The sequence below is a fragment of the Colossoma macropomum genome, unplaced genomic scaffold (assembly GCF_904425465.1).
Source record: "Colossoma macropomum unplaced genomic scaffold, Colossoma_macropomum, whole genome shotgun sequence".
In the NCBI taxonomy this organism is placed as follows: Eukaryota; Metazoa; Chordata; class Actinopteri; order Characiformes; family Serrasalmidae; genus Colossoma; species Colossoma macropomum.
In genome coordinates this window covers 2,378,033-2,396,532 of record NW_023494809.1, presented here as the reverse complement: position 1 = coordinate 2,396,532, position 18,500 = coordinate 2,378,033, and the positions used below count along the sequence as shown (strand labels likewise).

Here is an 18,500-nt window from a genome sequence, read left to right as displayed (position 1 = left end):
ATAACTTCCCCGTGTTAATATCGCAGTAACCCATGGCCTCTCCTGGCTTACTGTTTTAACATTTAACTAATGAGTACGTCGCTTTAACATGATGATAACATGTTCTGAACCAATCAGTAAATCTGCTGCCATGGAAACGCAGCGGCAGCTGCTCTGACTTTTTCAATGGAAAAAATATCCAGCAAAGACGAGAACAATGATTACAAGTAACACCGAATAAAACAAATTATCTACAGCCTCCGTCTGTTTATTTTTTAATATTTCCTTGAGAAAAACAAATATGCAGCCTTTTTAAATATACACATACATATCCCTAAAAATATGTCTATAAGGCAGCATATTTTGCTCTGGAATGTGTTTAGCATTAAACCTGCTTTGACAAAATGTGCAGTTTACCCACTAATACCACCCCAAAACCCTGACTTCCTGCTAGTAACAATCTGAGTGCTCCTTTTCTTATTTGGCCCGAAGAACATGACTATTATTCCTATAAACAATATGAAATACTGACTCTTCAGACTACAATACATGTTGCCACTGTGCATCAGTCCATTTCAGATGAGCTTGAGCCCAGAAATGTTGTCCTCGTCTGGCTTCCAATAGAAAAAATAAAGTCTTTACTTGGGTTTGTGAATGCAGTGACAACGATTTGTCAAAGTATTCCCGACTTCATGCGGTGACATCCTTACAAAATCATGCTGGATTTTAAAGCAGTGCTGTCTGAAAGGCCGAAGAGCCCTGGTATTCAGTTGTGGTTTCCAGCCTTGCCCTTTACACACAGAGCTTTCTCTTGGTTGAATATTTCGATAATACTATGCATTGCAGACGGTGAAATATTCCTTGCAGTTGCTTATTGAAGAATGGTGTTTTTACACTGTCGGATGTCTTAAGCTTACCAAAAAACAATGAGGTTACTAAGTGAAAACATTACATATCTTGTCTTGATACTGTTTTCATTTAACCTCTTCAACTCCTTGAGACCACCAGTGGTTCCAAAACGCACTTCGTCATATTCTTCATAACTTTCATATTTCATAAGCTACATTCTAAAGGTGGGGGTCATCTGAGAGCTGTAACTGTCTTCTTTCCAGTCAAATAGATGGGTAATGTAATTTTAAACCCTTATAATAAAAGAAGCTGAACTGGCTTCAACTGAAAGTCGACCCATTTTTCCACAATTCTGGGCTATAAACTGTAAACAGATGGCGTCTCTTCAGTGATCTGCTCTGTAAAAATTATTATTATAAAAAAAATACAAAGAGCGTCTAAGACTTTTAATTAAGCATATAGCAATATGTGTGATCATAAAACATGTTCTGTTAATTTGAGGGGAACTTTTACAAAAAAAAATAAAATCAAATTTTTCATTTATTTCATGCAGTTACTGAATAATGTAAATTCAGATGAAAAAACAAAATATACCATGGTGCACAGGTCAAAGTAGATTTATAAATCACTGCTCTCTATTTTTGGCAATAAAGTTGATAAGCTAAAACACTATATATCTTGTTTTACACTGTTTTTATTCAAATATATACTGTCCCAACTTTTCTGGAACTGAGATTTGTACATAACCTTTTCACAGACAGAATGTGTATGAATCTTACCTGCCGTGGCCATACACAGGATCGATGAGTGGCTCTGAAGTGTCCTCTATCTCATTCTTTATGTTCTCAATACCCTGCAAATACAGTTCAATTGTAAGAGTTAACACATTCACACACACAAAACATGACTACAACGACACAAAGTAAAGAAAAACTGCAAGAACGCAAGAAAAGGCATGTGTGCGCATAGAGATTACAATTATCTTACAATTATATAAAGCTGTGGTCTTACCTTTGTAAGTATGACCGAGTACAGAAATAGCAGGACGCCAAACTTGTTCCTCCAAGTGTCATGCAGTGACAGAATAGCCTCCTTCAGCTCAGCGACAGTTTTTAGTGTTCTTTTACTGAAGACAAATGCACAGCGTTTAGAGCCTTGGACACGTTCATAAGATGACATAAAACATCTGAGAACGAGCATTTTGTTAAGCCATTCCTGTTGAAGACTCCTCTTGATCGTGACTCTTACATATGTAAAATAAGGCATGTTTGAATGCTACTTTTATGCATGTAAATCACACCAACTTGTAAACACAAATAAAAAATTGCATGCAAGAAATCTAAAAGCTGAATGATGCATCAGTCTGAAATGGAAGAGAGTCTAAATAATGGATGTTAATAATAAATGTGGGCTACAGAGTGATTCTTTGTGTAGCCTTTGCAGTGTGTTCTGTGCAGAGTTAACAGGGTGCACTTACTGTACTGTGCTGTGAAACCTCTCAAAGCCAAGCTCCTCAGCAGCCAAAGCAGCTACACACACACACACAGCAAAAGTACACATTCAACAAGATGCATCACACTCCATTACATTAGACTGCATTAAATGTAAGCACAACATCGGGATCAGAACTTCCCTCTTTTCTACTGTCATCAGATTACATTCAAAACAGCATGCTGAACAGAGAAGTCGCATCATCTGTAATGAACTACTCAGCATCTTGAGCAGTCGGCACTTCCGTCTACTGTTCATTAACACTAAGAGATTCAGTACTGAGTGTTAGCCAATCACTTAAGAGACAACCAAGCTGCCAAAATCTTTATGGCTTTGCCAATTATTATTAAAAGTTATGACAAAAAGTTTTATACAACTTGACAATGACCTTTATTTATCAAAGTTGCTTTAAAATAAAAACACAGATTTGACCTGATAAGTGAAACTTTTGTACGACATGGAAAGAGAGAGATGAGTACAAATGATGAATCAGCTTTGGCAAATGAAATCAAGTGCAGGCCTACCAGTACCTCATTTACGTACCACTTAGATGAAATGCCAGAATTCATACAGAGGTTTTGGTAAGGAGCCAAGAAAATGACAGAAGCCACGTTTACATGCTGCCTAATAATCCGTTAATAATCCGACTAATAGCTCAATCGGAACAGAATACGCTCATGTAAACACCTCAATCAGAATAGAATTGTCAGATTGAGGCTATTCGGAATACAGTTTCTATCTGACTGAACGAGGTGGGTAATCCTGTAAATAATCTGTTAAATAGAAGAATAATAGCCATGTAAACTCCTGTATCTGATTACATTCCCTATCGGAAAGTCTCAAGTCCGTTCTGATCATGTGTCGTCACGTCATAGTGAAAGTTTATACCGTTCAACATGGCGGAGCAGAAACTGGTCTGCAGAGGAGACGAAGTTTATGCTCTGATCTTTAAAAGACGGCGGTGGGACGGACGTCCAGCTTATGTGTCTCAGAACACGACGTCTTCCTCTCGGCCGTCTTTAATGAGGACATGTGAAGGACGTTTTCCTGAGTCTGACATCATTTTAAAGTCATTAAAAACACAAGCACTGCTCACTGCTGCTCATCTCACTCTGACTGGACTCGCATGTGATGCGCGTTGTCATGGTAACGTCTACACTAAGTGGTTCTCTACGCATGCGCATCATTTTAGATCAGATTTCTTGTAGTGTGAGTGTAATTGGAGATTTTCCATCAGATTGTTGAGCAGAGTGAGATAAACACCTCGGTCTATATCTGTAATCAGAACGTATTCAATCAGATTGGCAAAAATCTTCGCATGTAAACACAGCCAGTATTCAGCAGCTCGTGAGCCAATGGCTGTGCCAGTAGCTGGAGTCTGAGGTCAAGCACTGCTCCCTCTACTGACCAAACTTTATAGTGTTAGAATTAAGACAACTGGAAAGAATAAAACATGAAACAAACAAAATTTCTTTTAAAAAAAGATGCTAGAATATGATTTTATAGTGTGATTACTTTCCTAAAATAAATTTAAACACTGTATTATTGTAGTGTATGAGATCCTTCTACATTAGCTGTGTTTTGTATTGTTTGTCATTTGGGCTTTATCAGTAATATAAAACAAAAGCACCATGTGATATAATTTTAAATGAAATGTGGAACAACGGCAGCATTTGTTTATACAAATGTGCATGTAAAATAAGTAGATGTGCAGAAATTATTAGTACCGTAATTTTCAATTTATATTTTAATTATTTGTGTTACGGATGACAGTGACAATAGTTTTGGTTAGTTAACCACAAACCAAGCTTTGTTTCAGGCTGTTAAATTATTACACTCGAATTTACACGCACTCTTACCAGACACGAGTTTAATCACATGCCAAAAATGAACTAAATGAATAACAAACCTGTAAAATTTGCATGTGCTAATTCCAGATGTGACCGTACGCAACTCTGACGAATAACAGTCAATGTGAATTACAGGTTTTTGTACTTTTTTGCATTATTTTTAAACAGACCTTTTGCTTTCTGGCCATTTGGCCCATGCTAAGATTATATTTCAGCACATAGAGGCAATTCGCTTGGCCTCCACTGCACTAGGCTGTGCTCAGGGAGATTAAACCATTCAGTGAAGTGTTTAGCATCTTCTCTCTCTAGGCTCGAGGCCAGGGCTACTCAATTCCCATCCTGGAGAGCCAGTGTCCAGCACTGTTTGCTGATTTTCCTGCTCAAACACACCTGATTCAACTTTTCGTTTAATTACCAGGTTTAGTCAGCATGTTTGAGCAGGAAAATCAACAAACTGTGCTAAAATCCAGCCCCGCAGGACCGAAACTGAATAGCTCGGCTCTAAGCTGTAAGTGATGAAGTGCTCAGTCTCTCACTCGGCTGCTGCTGAGCGTCTGTGGGCTGACTGGACTCTGGCTCTGGGTGGCTGTCTGTGATGTCCGTGTTGTCATCCGTGGCTTTGGCGCGGGCCCAGGTGGCCAGACAAAAGTTCTGTGTCTTGCCGAGGCAGGCCGACTCCAGAATCTCACTGAGAGTAGAGCACAGGGCCGTCCGCTGCTCCTCCTCTGCAAACATACATACGACATTACATCTATTTACAGACTTCACTACTAACTACATTCAACAGTTCATGCAGCAAAAGAGTTGGACAGTTTACTGTATAATCACCGAATTTTGAACGTCGTGATAACCTGATGTAACAAACACACCTGACTGTATTAGCTAAGTCTTTGCTTTGATGCCCTATAATTAGAAAATACAGATTTGGTAAGAAATGTTTCAACATTATTTGGTCAAAACTAATTTGAAACAATTTGAATAATATCAAGAGAATTAATTTGATCATATGGCCTGCATCCCCCCGGACCCCGATGACTGCCACAAGAAGCCGGCAGGAAGGCGAGGCCCAAATTCCGAGCGAGGACGACGGGGAGAGAACAGCGAGCGAGTGGGGGAGGGCACACGAGTCCTGAGCCCCGCCTCCTGGGTGCCGCCTCCTGTCCCACAGCGAGGCCAATTTCATTTGCCTTACATTTGACCCGAGTGGCCGAGCTGCCGAGCTGGGGCAGTGACGTGGAGGCGGAGCAATGAGCTCTCTTTCTCTCTCGGATCAGGTGAGCACCTTTTGAAAAGCAGTAGAGACTCAGCGAAGAGCTGAAAAGCTCGAGTGAATAAAAGACTAAAAAGTCTTATTTGAAGCCACTGAAAAGTGGTCAGCGTAGCATAGGTTTCGGGTTTGTTTCAGCGAACTTGAACCCCGCCTCCAGCGTCCTTCCTGAGCCCAGAGTAGCACAAGGTGTGCTACAATCATTATCAGACATCAATAAAGGACCCTCTAGGGACAAATACAGCAAATTAGCATATTGCTACAAATCTGTCCCAATTAAATAAACTGTTGCTTGTATTTCCATTTTTGTTGTTCTTTTGAAAACAGCAAGCAGCTTTTACAGTGAGAGAAAATTTCATGATGAGTGAAATAATAGAAATTGTAACTTGACTCTTTTAACATTAACTTCCACTAAAAGTAAAGAATATCTTTCCTTCTCCTTTAAAGTTACCAATTTGGAGATATGAAGTTTTGTTCTGACAGTGATGATATTTAATAACAATAAATAAATACCAAAAAAATTGTCTTTTCCTGAAAAGAGTCCGTTTCAATATTTTGTCAGCAGTGAAGGATCACCTAATCACCTGCATCATCAGAGCGGAGACGAAAGCAGCTGTATAGCTTCTTTATTAATCTCCTCCTTGTCCATTTGTTCAGATGTTAAGAAAGTTGCACACACTTGCAGTCCAAAAGTTTGCAACAACACGGTCAAGGACTCACAGGACAGCTGCAGCAAAAGACTGATGTAAATGTGCTACCATGAAATTAAATCGTAAGTAGTCACTGGAGACGTATTCATAACTTCTGATTTATTTAATATATTAGATAATACTACCAATACGTCAGCATATCACTAGAGAGTTTTATGGTTGTTGTGAAGAAAAGGACCATAATACATTGAACCATGGAAAACTAAGATAATACAGTGGTTATCGAAATTTGTCAACGGAGAAAATTCTCACATTTGTGGGTTTCTTCGGTCCCTCGCGCCGCCATCTTGTCGTTTTTTCTTTTTTTCTCATAACTCTCTGTTTGAAGTGAGTCTCTGAAAAACCTCGGTTTGAAGGGCCATGTAGCCCCAACACTTCACCCTCTATCCACAGCACTCATTTTTCAGTTCCTACCTGAGATATCTCTCCAGTTTGAGCTCTCCATGGTGAAAAGGATGTTTTTCAGCAGGAATGCCTGAGAATTACAAAAAAAAAAAAGAGAGAAACCTGAACAAGAAGTACCTTATGTAACATATCCCAACAAATTTCCAATGGTGGTCAAGAGGTTGGGCACTATAACATTAATAACGTGTATGTATCTGAAAATTAAGATGTGTCAAATTTCTACTACATGTCTGAACAGCTAAATAAACAAACTCCACCCATTTATTTTAGAAAGACTCACTGATAGATGGCGTAGTTACAAACAGAGGAAAAATCTGAGTCAAAAAAAACCTCAGAAGATCTAAGCATGACAGCAGCTTAACGGTGGCTAAGAGCTACACAGACCATATAATAACACGTTCGATTTCAGCTTTCGCTACATCCCGAACACAACGTGAATGAAGAATACGAAAATTTAAAATATTCAGACCATTTTTTATTTTTTTACATCAAAACTATACAAACCAGATGTGATGCATTTTTGTTGTGTTTGCACCACAGAAAAAAACCAAAAAAACAGACAAAAAATCTAACAAAGAAGATTTCCTTTGCCTCTCATGAAACAGGTAAACTGTGACTAAGCTGAATGTTTTCCGCTTTGAAAAACCAAAAGGAGAACAGAGAGTTTCTCTGCCTTATTCAAACTTAGTGCTTTTGCACACAGCTACATACAATGTGAGCTGCTTTTGGAGATGCAGCTTGAAGTGAGACCAAGCACAAAACACAAGCACCAAATGTCTTCAAGTTCAAATAATACATGCTCTACTACTATAATAACAGAGTTATTATAGTTTTAAATTTTCATTGGTTTTTATTTTAATTCAGATTTTCATATTAGTTTTTGATGTCAGTTCAGTTTAGGTTAAGTTTAAGGTTGCATTAACAGTTTTATTTTTATTTACTTCAAATAACAAAGTAATATAGATCAATAATATAGTAATAGCTTTGGGTTTGTTTATTTGATTTCAGTATTACTTTTCAGCATTAAGAAGAAAGCTGCGATAGTTGGTATTTGAGAATGGTACAATAAATATTTGTCAATGGTAGACTGAGCTTGGCTCGACTACAGCTTTCCTTAAGACAGTCAAACGCAGAAAGCATCCACTTCTAAACACTCCTTCACAGATAGAAAAAATAAAACTAAAGGTTTTTCCTTTGTGATTCTACATTGTCTTCTACATTGCTTTTATTTTTGACTATAATTCACTAGTACATTTTCTTCACTGATTGTTTTTTTTAGTATTAAGTTTAATTCACAATAATAACCACACCTAAACAGGGACACAGGGCAGCCTACTTTTCATTTTGGAAAAGTGAAAGTAACACTGAGAGCTTTACTGCATCATTCAGCAGCTGAAACTGAGTTCTTCCACACAGAACTCGGATTTTTGTAGCCCAGCTGGAGCCTCATTTGAGCTGCTTTTGGAGACTGTAATCATTGTGACTTTGGCCAAAAAGTTCCAGTTGCTGGGGCACAGCTGATCAGTCATCTTGACCAACCGAGTTAGCCAGTTATTGGCCAACGGCAGCTGTTAGCATGTTAGCTGAGCTAATGCTAACCAGCTCCTCTCTCCTAGTTAGCAGCACTATTTAACATTTAACATTAATTGTTAGACAGATGGTTTGATATTTAATGAATGATGCTTTGAAATTGGTACACTGTTTTCATCTACTTCGTGACAACGTAAGCGAACTTCAGTACTCTTTAATTTCTTTTGATCTTAAATTAAAACAGGACGAGACGGGGAAAAAAGCGCCATAAATACTTTTGCATCACTTACTACACCCCCTCTCCCATCCGCCCCGGTAATACTGAATACCGCGGTCATATCTAGAGATGGTTTGAAGGTACTAAAAAAGGGAATACTACCAAACCCTAGGCAGGCAACTTCATTCTTAGAGTATAAACCGAATGAATCACTCCTTTTCTTTTCTTTTTTTTTTTTAGCTCCATTCATTTTCATTTTCAAAAATAGGTGCAGTCAAGAAAACACCCCACCCAACGCACATCAGAGATATGTTAGCAATGTCACTGACTGTGGCGTGGAAATCCTGTCCTCAAGATGACATGACAGTGCAAGCACTGTATTCGTATATGCAGGCAAAAACAACACAGTGTAAATGTGGAGAAACTATAACTGACTGATTGTTGTGATGTCTAGTTATGGCCATCAGCTAAAACTGCTATAAAAACAATGATATTTAGCATAAGGACCACATTAGCCCTGCCATCAATCTAACATAAACCAAATCATATTTTTATTTAGGAGGGGTTGGGGGCAAGAAACATGATACCTGGGCAAACTAGGCAACTTTCTGTGAATAGAAAATTAACTTTGGTGTTACACAAATACATTGGCACACTGACAGGACAGATTCAAACAGCAGGTGAAAACCGGTGTCTTCAGAATTTTAACATGAATGTAGTCCAATTTCAATTTATTTCAAGAGAAGAAGTAAAAATGGCAATATTTTTGGAACTTGCGCAATGAAAGGGGACTACTTTGGGCCAGCTATCATTCACATTCTCTAAGGCTAAGTTTACACAGCAGGTAAAAGTGGCCCAAATCAGATTTTCTCACCAAATCAGATTTTTTTGTTTGGCTGTTCCGATTATCTTTTAAGTGTGATCTGTACGCGACATCAATCTGAACAGATCAGCTCAACCGTGAATTCTGATCTGGCGCATTGCTGCAGATCGGACACGTATCGGATTTCAGTACGACATATAAAAGCTTCTCAAATCGGAAGTGAAAATGTCAGATTCAATGCGGTTTTTGCTGTTCACACTGACAGCTGCTGTGTAAACGTCGCCTAAGGGTGCACTTACATTTGATCCCTTTATCTGTACTAAAGTAGAAAATGATACGTTGTTGCATTTTAGCTCTGGTTGTTTAACATTCACGCAAAACATATTTAACATCGAAACAGAAGATGTAAACAAAGGTCCAACCAAAAATATCCAATCAACAGCATCCTGTGACCACTGATGACGGACGAGAGGATGAGCCACACAAACTAGACAGCAACAGACGAGCTCTTGTCCCTGACGTTACATCTCCAAGGTGGGCCAACAAGGTAGGAGTGTCTAATAGAGTGGACAGTGAGTGGACACAGTGTTTAAAATCTCCAGCAACACTTGTCTCTGATCCACTCGTACCAGCACAACACACACTAACACACCACCACCAAGTCAGTGTCACTGCAGTACTGGGAATGATCCACCACCCAAATGAAACCTGCTCTGTGGTGGACCCCTTGAAGAACAGGGTAAAAGGGGGCTAACAAAGTATGCAGAGAAACAGATGGACTACAGTCTGTAACTGTAGAACTACAAAGTGCACCTATATAGTAAGTGGAGCTGATAAAATGGACAATGAGCGTAGAAACAAGGAGATGTACCTAATAAAATGGCCAGTCAGTGTATGCTGAAAATACATGATCAACATATAATTATGATATTTTGATATAAGATTAGACAGAATTTTATCAATACTGCTCAGCATTAGTTTCAGTCCTATCCATCTAGGAGGGAAAACTCTTCCAGCATCATCCCGAAGCAAAATTATGCACCCACAAAATGATGAACATAAAACATTATTTACACACGCTCTGTTCCAAACTCTAGTCATGAAGTAGTCATTAAGCCTGCAGGGCCCCTTTCTGAGACTATCTGATTGAGGACACCAAGCGTCAACCCGATCTAACAGAGGAATATGAGTTCCCAAGACCTCCAGACCAGTTATGATTCAACTACAAACCCAACATAATTTTGTTGCTGCCATATTTGCCAAGTCCTTATCCATTTCTACACAATAATAAACAGGTTCTATTACACCATTATAAACATTTAAACTTCAATGATTATGGCTTCAAAGGGGAAACTGATACAGAAGATCTGTGAGAAGATGTAGGAGACAGATACACTAAAAGCATTTTGTCATCACTTGCACTGCATTACTGTGTCATACTCCACTGGCCAACAGAAAAACAGCTTAAGCTGCCAGTATGTATCGCAGTAGTACAGTGCAGAAGGTAAACATATGGGGGTAAATACCTGAACAGGTGCTATGACAGCACATGGTCCGCCTTCAAATTGCTCCAGCGCACTGCGCTCTGTCTCACTGAAGACAAACCCTGCAGAAAAAGAAGGAAAAGGGAACAATTACAAATCCATTTACACATGAAACACTCACACAAAATAAAGTACCAAATTTAGCCTGCACGACTGATCGAACCATATGGCAAAAGTTTTTAATCACTTAATTTATCATATTAAATTTGGTCACATCTAAGTGACTTTTAACAAGACAATAATAAAACAGCTCATTTTAAGCACAACAATTCTATGCAAATGTAATCACTTTAGACCAATCAGACCAAACTCAAACGCATTTTAGCTTCAGATACTAAATTTAGTTGCTGGACATGAATGGGTTCAGAACATCTTTGAATTTGATGATTTTCTCCCTGTATACTGTAGCCAGCTACATTTTCCTTTGGTTTTTGGTTTGTGCGAGTCTGTGAGAAGAATCAGGGAGACTGGATTGAAAGTCATCCTACACAGAACGGACGACAATAAAGCTGATTTGACTTGTGAAATGAGCTTCACAGGACTTTGGGTCTAGTGCCCTAATGAACAAGCCAAGGGTGACAGTGGCATAAAAACTCCCTATAAAGAATAAGCAATAAACACAAAAAAAACAGGGACCCAAACTCTTCTGGACCATATAAGATACTGGAATTACAATACAAGTAGTACAAGATGTCTTAGACAGAGATGCTCAGACAGCATCAAGGAAAGATCTGTGAGATAAAGTTAAAATATATGAGTAGTGTGTTAGTGTGTGTTGCGTTGGTACAAGTGGATCAGACACAGCAGTGCTGCTGGAGTTTTTAAACACCTCAGTGTCACTGCTGGACTGAGAATCGTCCACCAACCAAAAATATCCAGCCAACAGCGTCCTGTGGGCAGCGTCCTGTGACCGCTGATGAAGGACTAGAGGATGACCAACACAAACTGTGCAGCAGCAGATGAGCTATCGTCTCTGACTTCACATCTACAAGGTGGACTGACAAGGTGGGAGTGTCTAATAGAGTGGACAGTGAGTGGACACAGTGTTTAAAACCGCCAGCAGCACTGCTGTGTCTGATCCACTCAGACCAGCGCAACACACACTAACACACCACCACCACGTCAGTGTTACTGCAGTGCTGAGAATGACCCACCACCCAAATAGTACCTGCTCTGTGAGGGTCCATGGGGGTCCTGACCACAGAAGAACAGGGTAAAAGGGGGCTAACAAAGTATGCAGAGAAACAGATGGACTACAGTCTGTAACTGTAGAACTACAAAGTGCACCTATATAGTAAGTGGAGCTGATAAAATGGACAATGAGCGTAGAAACAAAGAGGTGGTCATAATGTTATGCCTGATTGGTGTGTGTGTGTCTATATATATACATATATATATATACATACATACACACACGTATCCTTAAAACCTCTGGAGATGAGGCTTTGTCAGCTCCAGCAAGTGCCAGATGTGAGCACTAAGTTAAATAAGGATTTCACCCATTTTTTTTTTTTTAGAATTTCTACATAATTCAGTCTTTAAAATGTAAACAAAGTCATTCAGAGTGGTCTGATGTGAAACGCACCACTTTTGAAAAACATACTGATTCAGAATTATTCACAGTGGTGGTGATGGGAAGCAGACGTCGAAATGTTTAATGCAAGGGTGCACAACTCCAGCCTTGGCGGGCCCGTGTACAGCACAGTTTAAAGTTTTTAAGTCCGATTTGGTCGGAGCCGACTGAATTTCATGATCGTGCTGAATTTCAGCTTCACCGACCGCTGTTTGCCGTGCAGTGAGAGAGGGGAAACGATGCTCGATTAACTGCCCAAACGAGCTCCGACTGAGCAGTCAAACGATCGGATGGATTTCTGACGTGAGAAAGTCGTGGTCGCTTGTCTCACGGTGTGAGCAGCCACACGAACCGATTTCTCAAAGTCGCACCCAAAACCACACAATCACAGCCACGGCTCCTGCACAGAGGCAGAAAAGTCCATATCTGCAGCACCAGCGTCTGTATATGCTGACTTTGCTCTGTTTGGCTGAGTTGAACTGCGAGGTATAAATAAATAGTGTTTTTTGTCTGTGTAGAGCTGTCTGTCTGTAGACGGCCTGCTCTTCAGCTTCAGTGCACAGTGTGGCACCAGTTAGCAAATCTGCTGTAGCAGTTTATCAATGGCTGAATCTGCCTTCTACACCAAAACAGTGCACTGTTTGTCCAGTATGGAACTGTGCACACATGGCTGAACCTCAGAAGGCTATTTATCAGACATGTGATGCACTTTATGGGTGCAGGAGCCACTATTTTAAGATGTGGTGCACTATGTAGGGAGCAGGGAGCCGTCTGAGAGTCAGCCAGTGTTTTGAGCTGGACTCGGAGGCGCAGCGTGTTGTTCTGAATGAATCAGCTTTATTGTAGACTGAGCGTCTGTAGGGGCTGCGTTTCACGTGCAGTGTGAGCACCCATGTCGCGTCATGTCAGTCGGACTGAGTGTTTTCATACAGTGTGAGCACATAAATCGCAGGCTTTGGCCGAACACGATGGACGATTCAAACGTACAGCGCGAGTCACCAAAGTTACAAAATTTCTAAAATCGCACCGTGTACATCTGGCTTTGGTTTTCCTGGTCAAACACACCCACTAAGGCCAGCAATTACCAGATGAGTTAAATCAGGTGTATTTGAGCAGATAAATCATTAAAATGTATAAGAAAGTGGTTACAAATTTGCTGTCTGAGGTCTTTCATGATAGTTTTGAGAGAAGAATTTGGCCTAACATGTATTCTTAAGATCTATTCACAGCAGAGGGATACCTGCAGGGTGTTGAGAGTCAAAATTGTTCCCACAGAAAACCTTTTTTCAGATTTTCCACTATTTTACCATCACTAACATTACATGTACATAAAAACCTCACGTGTAGGTTCACTGGTGGGTTTGGATAGTAAACAAAATAGCTATTTTGTGTTGTAGACATCACAACTCAGGAGTAAAGAAATGTAGCGTTAGTTCCAGCAATGAGACGCATCTTTAAGTAGGATGTGGTGGTTTGGTTGGCTGGGAAAAAGTTAAAAGTTCTCCAGCTACTGGACAAAAAAATCACAGCAGTGGACAAGGTAGTCTGAGAGCCCTGCTTACCTTGCGTCCACCGGCGGAAAAGCGGCGCGGACACACCGCTGCCAGCCGACTGCTTCCCCCACACCAGCTCCACGACTTCTCGGACTTCTCGGTTCAGCTCCGACATCTCTCTCGTCCCCGTCCCTGACTTTCCTTCTTGCACAGTTTCCAACCGGGCGTGCATCCGAGCGGCATGCACTTAGCCAGCGAGCTAACGGTAGCTAGCGACGTCCAACACTGCTTGCTTGCCTTCAGCTCCGCGGTATTCGGGTCTTTTTAGACGGCATGAGCGGCCAAAAGTTCACCGTCAGCTCGGTCAACTATTATGCTGAGTGCGCTGACTGTACATACACAGCATTAGCTGGCTAGCTTTAGCTAGACACCGCAGGGAATCCACCTGCCTTTCAGTTTGTCAGGTAATGTCACTTCAGTGAAGCTAACACGCTGCGGTTCGTAGCTGATTAATTAGCTAACTGATACTCATTCAAATGTAAACAAGTCTGTACGTTAACTGTGTGCACAGCTAACGAATCAGCCAGCGAGCAGTTCACACACTATTATCTCTACGGAACAAACCAAAGGGCCAGTCCGGTAACCGCCAGTTAGCTTACTGCTAACGCAGTCAGCTAAACTGACCAATGTATGGCAAAACACACACAACCAGGGCGCTAACAGGGTCCTGCTGGTGCAAATTGTTTCCAAAACTACAGAACTATAATCTTAATAAGCACAGTTCGGTTTACTAAAACTGTCTGAACCCTACCCGCAGTGAAACCGAAAACAAAAAGTGGTTTAGCCGGTGTTCTGCTCAGATGTAGTCCATCTCCCTACGTGTGTCATTTATGCTACTGAACGACGTCCGACTCGTGAATGAATCGTTTTCGAACCGATTCTTTTTCAACGAATATTCCGAATCGATTCACAGGCCAAACAGAATCGATCTGAATATTTCTGTGGCTTTTGCGCTACAAAATATTTACGTTCCTGTCAAGAGTATTGATAAACTGGAGTTACGATCTTTCCAAAAAGTAAAATGTTTAAAAACAGACAGCAAAAACATAATTTCTTCAGGGTATATTTTGGTTTGTCCATCTGAATTTACACGACCAAATCGTAAGGCAAATTATTCAGTAACTGCATGAAAAAAATGTAAATATTTATGTTATTTATTTATTTTTTGGTAAAAGCTCCCCTCAAATTAACAGAACATGTGTTTTATGATCACACATATTACTATATGCTTACAATTTACTGCTGAAAGCCAAAAATCTTAGATGCTCTTTGTATTATTTTATAAAAATAATTTTTACGGAGCAGATCACTGAAGAGACGCCATCTGTTTATAGTTTATAGCCCAGATTTGTGGAAAAATGGGTCGACTTTTAGTAGAAAAACTTTTATTATAAGGGTTTAAAATTACATCACCCATCTATTTGACTGTAAAGAAGACAGTTACAGCTCTCATATGACACCCAGATATGAAGAATATGACAAGGAGTTGAAGAGGTCAAGAACTGCATGTGAGGCTTGTAATATGTAATATATTAATTAAAATTAAAAGCAGCCCAAATGCCTGGTTGATTTACGCTCGATTCATCAAGGCATATTACTTTAAACAAACTGTGTTTTCCATAATTTTAATGTAAATGTAATGACCTTGTCTGCCTCCAAAACAAAAAGCTGTCTGAACTTTGATTGTATCATTGTGCACCAGTGGTCACGGAAAATAATATTCACCAATTAATCGAATACTTCTTTAGTGGAAAAGAAGTAGTGAGGTTCACTAGCTGAATCGAAAGTGATCCTACGTGGCTGGGATGAGAGTCAGTTCATTCGGCTTGTGACTGAAGCATTAAACCAGATGTTCGATTCATTGAAACGAACGGTTCCAAAGAGTCGGCTCGGCAAATTGAATCATCAACAGTAGCCCGTCTGCTCGGTTTATTTACTACGTGACTCCGAGAGCGTCAACGAGCGAGCGATTGGTTCAAATCCAGAAGGTTCTGATGACGTCGGTGGAAGCGAAGCGCTGATTGGCTGATTCAAACATCATTCTCATTTTGTCCAACGGTGTTGCCATGTCGCTGCGAAAACCCCCAGCTCGGGGAGAGATTTGACTGGAAATGTCTAGAAAACTCAGCAGGGACTTGAGAATGGATCTTTTCCTGGGTGTGTAGGAAGTCAAACTTGTCGACTTAAGCGGTTTATCCAGATTAAATTGAGGAGATAAAATCGGTCCACAAGGTAGACTTATTTGTTGGAAAATCTACTTGCAATCTGCATCACGTCCAGTTGAATGTAAAGGAATGGGTTGCCGAAAAATCACATTTATACAATTTTTCTTTAAGCCCAAACCTTAAAACATCACCAAAAAATATTTTTGGGTAATATTCACTGTAAAATATAATAACTGCACTCTTTATGTGTACTAATGTGTACTTCCCAGAATTCTGAGTATGATTATATACCTGTATGTATATGGGTGTTTCTGCAACTATGACAGTGGATTTTTTAGATATATGTGCACATTTTTAACAGAACACATAGAAAATAGGGTAATGCTTTTCTGAAGGGCAGCATTCATAATTTACAAACACACACAGACTCTATAGTCTGTAATATATACACGGAATGACCAGACACTTCCTTAATTCTACACTCATTGTCCATTTTATCAGGTCCACTTACTATATAGGTGCACTTTGTAGTTCTACAGTTACAGACTGTAGTTGGTAATATTCACTGTGAAATATAACAACTGCACACTTTTTGTGTACTAATGTGTTAAAATTACTAATACAAAAGTACTACAGAATGAAGGTTAGGTCCAAAAAGCTTCCCAGAATTCTTAGCGGTTTTTGTTGGTTTGTCCTAATAAACTCTTATTTTTCTAATTTATAAATGTACTTCTTTTTGCTAAATGTCATTTTACATGTTTTTGTTATTCGTACCATTTTGGTACTTTGTGTTCAGGTTTACCAGTTCAGACTGGAGCGATTAATGCTAACAGAGTCTTTAGAAAATGGTGATTGTACCAGAGAACTTGTAGAGAGGAGAATTATCACTCTGCAATGTCTTTAGGTTTCACAAACGCTAGAGGGCGCTCCCGAGCGAGTCCAAAATGAATGGGTTGATATGGAACATTTGAGCAAAATCATAGTTTATATATACTTAAACATTTTCAATGTAAAAGAATACATTCATTTCCTGAACACAGAACAGCATAAAACATTTTAACACTGCTGTTATATTTTTAAGAGCTTTTAAACTTGAGTCATAGGAGTTTAAAACGGCACCTCATAAACGTCTATGACGTCTGTGAGCACGAACAGCCAATGAGCTGCTCCGCTCGCCAACCAATCAGCACTCAGTAGCAGTAACGCTGCCGTTCTGCGGCCCAAAACTGTGGAAAAAAGGAAATATACGGGTAAGATTTCATTGCTTTTTTAGTGAAATTCATCCTTCTACTTTCTAAAATTAAAGGAAAGTTCTGGGTGAGAGATTAGAAACTATTTTAACTCCATTTACTCCCATTCATTGAGAACTCCCTCGCAGGCGCCCTCTGCTGTTTTGCGGCCCTGTTTTTGATATAATGGGGGAAATAGGAAGTGGCCAGGCTCCTCATAAACTGGCTCTGATTGTACTCCTAACTTACTTTATTCATTACAGTGCAAAGCGCTCTGTTTAGTATAATGGAGTAGGCAGAATAGTTGATACAACCTAAACTAATAATAATAATAACTAATAATTAATTTTAAACTAATTTAAAAGTAAGTAGAATTTGAAAAAGCTGTTTATCATTATTGGGCTGTTTGAGTTCACCTAACTTGCTGCAGAAAAGCAGATCACTGAAAATTAAGTATCTGCCACTCATATATAAGGTTATTTACTCTTAAACCTGTCTAGTAACTTATTTTTTTCAAGGCAGTACATTTGCATGATTTTTTTAAAGTCAACTAATTTAAGTTTACAGCGTAAATGCCTGTTGATTGTTAGCTATGTGATGCAAGTGCAAAAGTAAAGAAGCAAACTTTAGATGCCAAACATGTATTGCCTAAATAAGTTTGGGGTGAGTTTGATGCATTACCCCAATGTGATAGTTAAAATGAAAAGTTTACTTGTTTTAGTTCTTTATTTATGATCAGGTACTTTAACTTTGGCCTAACACTCTGAAAATCTAATAGATTAGGTTGTATCATTAGAAAAATAAGCCCTCACTACTTAAAGGAGGAGGAGTTTTATAGATAAGATGTAAGATACGGTTGTTATTTCATACCCTACTTGGGCAGAACAGTCATTTCCATAGGCAGCTGATCTAGATGTTGAGTAGTCCAGCCAGTGGCTGTGAGGACAGGGATGGCAAATAGCAGAAACAAGAGTAGCAACAAATTCTCAAGGTGGGTAAGTTACATAAGAGAATTCATGTAGGTGAAGTAGGCTACCTGTTCAAGAGTCCTGAGGGTTCAAATAATGGTGAAAGTATGATGGTATACATATATGTATATGGGTGTTTCTGCAACTATACCAGTGGATTTTCAGATATATGTGCACATTTTTAGCAGAACACGTAGAAAATAGGGTAATGCTTTTCTGAAGGGCGGCATTCATGAGTTACAAACACACACAGACTCTATAGTCTGTAATATGTACACTGAACGACTGGCAACTTCCTTAATTCTACACTCACTGTCCATTTTATCAGCTCCAGTTACCATATAGGA

At 39.5% G+C, this 18,500-nt stretch overlaps 1 protein-coding gene across 2 annotated transcripts in view; it reads right to left on the bottom strand.

Annotated features, from left to right (window-relative positions):
- The window catches only part of mindy3 (MINDY lysine 48 deubiquitinase 3), a 90,660-nt gene extending 75,487 nt beyond the window's left edge, over positions 1-15,173 (bottom strand). Inside the window, exons 1-7 of one of the 2 annotated variants that reach the window (XM_036558543.1) lie at positions 13,801-15,173; positions 10,648-10,727; positions 6,561-6,621; positions 4,706-4,894; positions 2,306-2,357; positions 1,840-1,954; positions 1,608-1,681 (exon numbers count right to left, since the gene is read on the bottom strand). In XM_036558543.1, the coding sequence (XP_036414436.1) occupies positions 1,608-1,681; positions 1,840-1,954; positions 2,306-2,357; positions 4,706-4,894; positions 6,561-6,621; positions 10,648-10,727; positions 13,801-13,963 (734 nt within the window). In that variant the 5' untranslated portion in view covers positions 13,964-15,173. The remainder of the gene's footprint in view (positions 1-1,607; positions 1,682-1,839; positions 1,955-2,305; positions 2,358-4,705; positions 4,895-6,560; positions 6,622-10,647; positions 10,728-13,800) is intronic. The other variant, XM_036558542.1, reaches the window with a different exon arrangement.
- Positions 15,174-18,500: the final 3,327 nt, after the last annotated feature.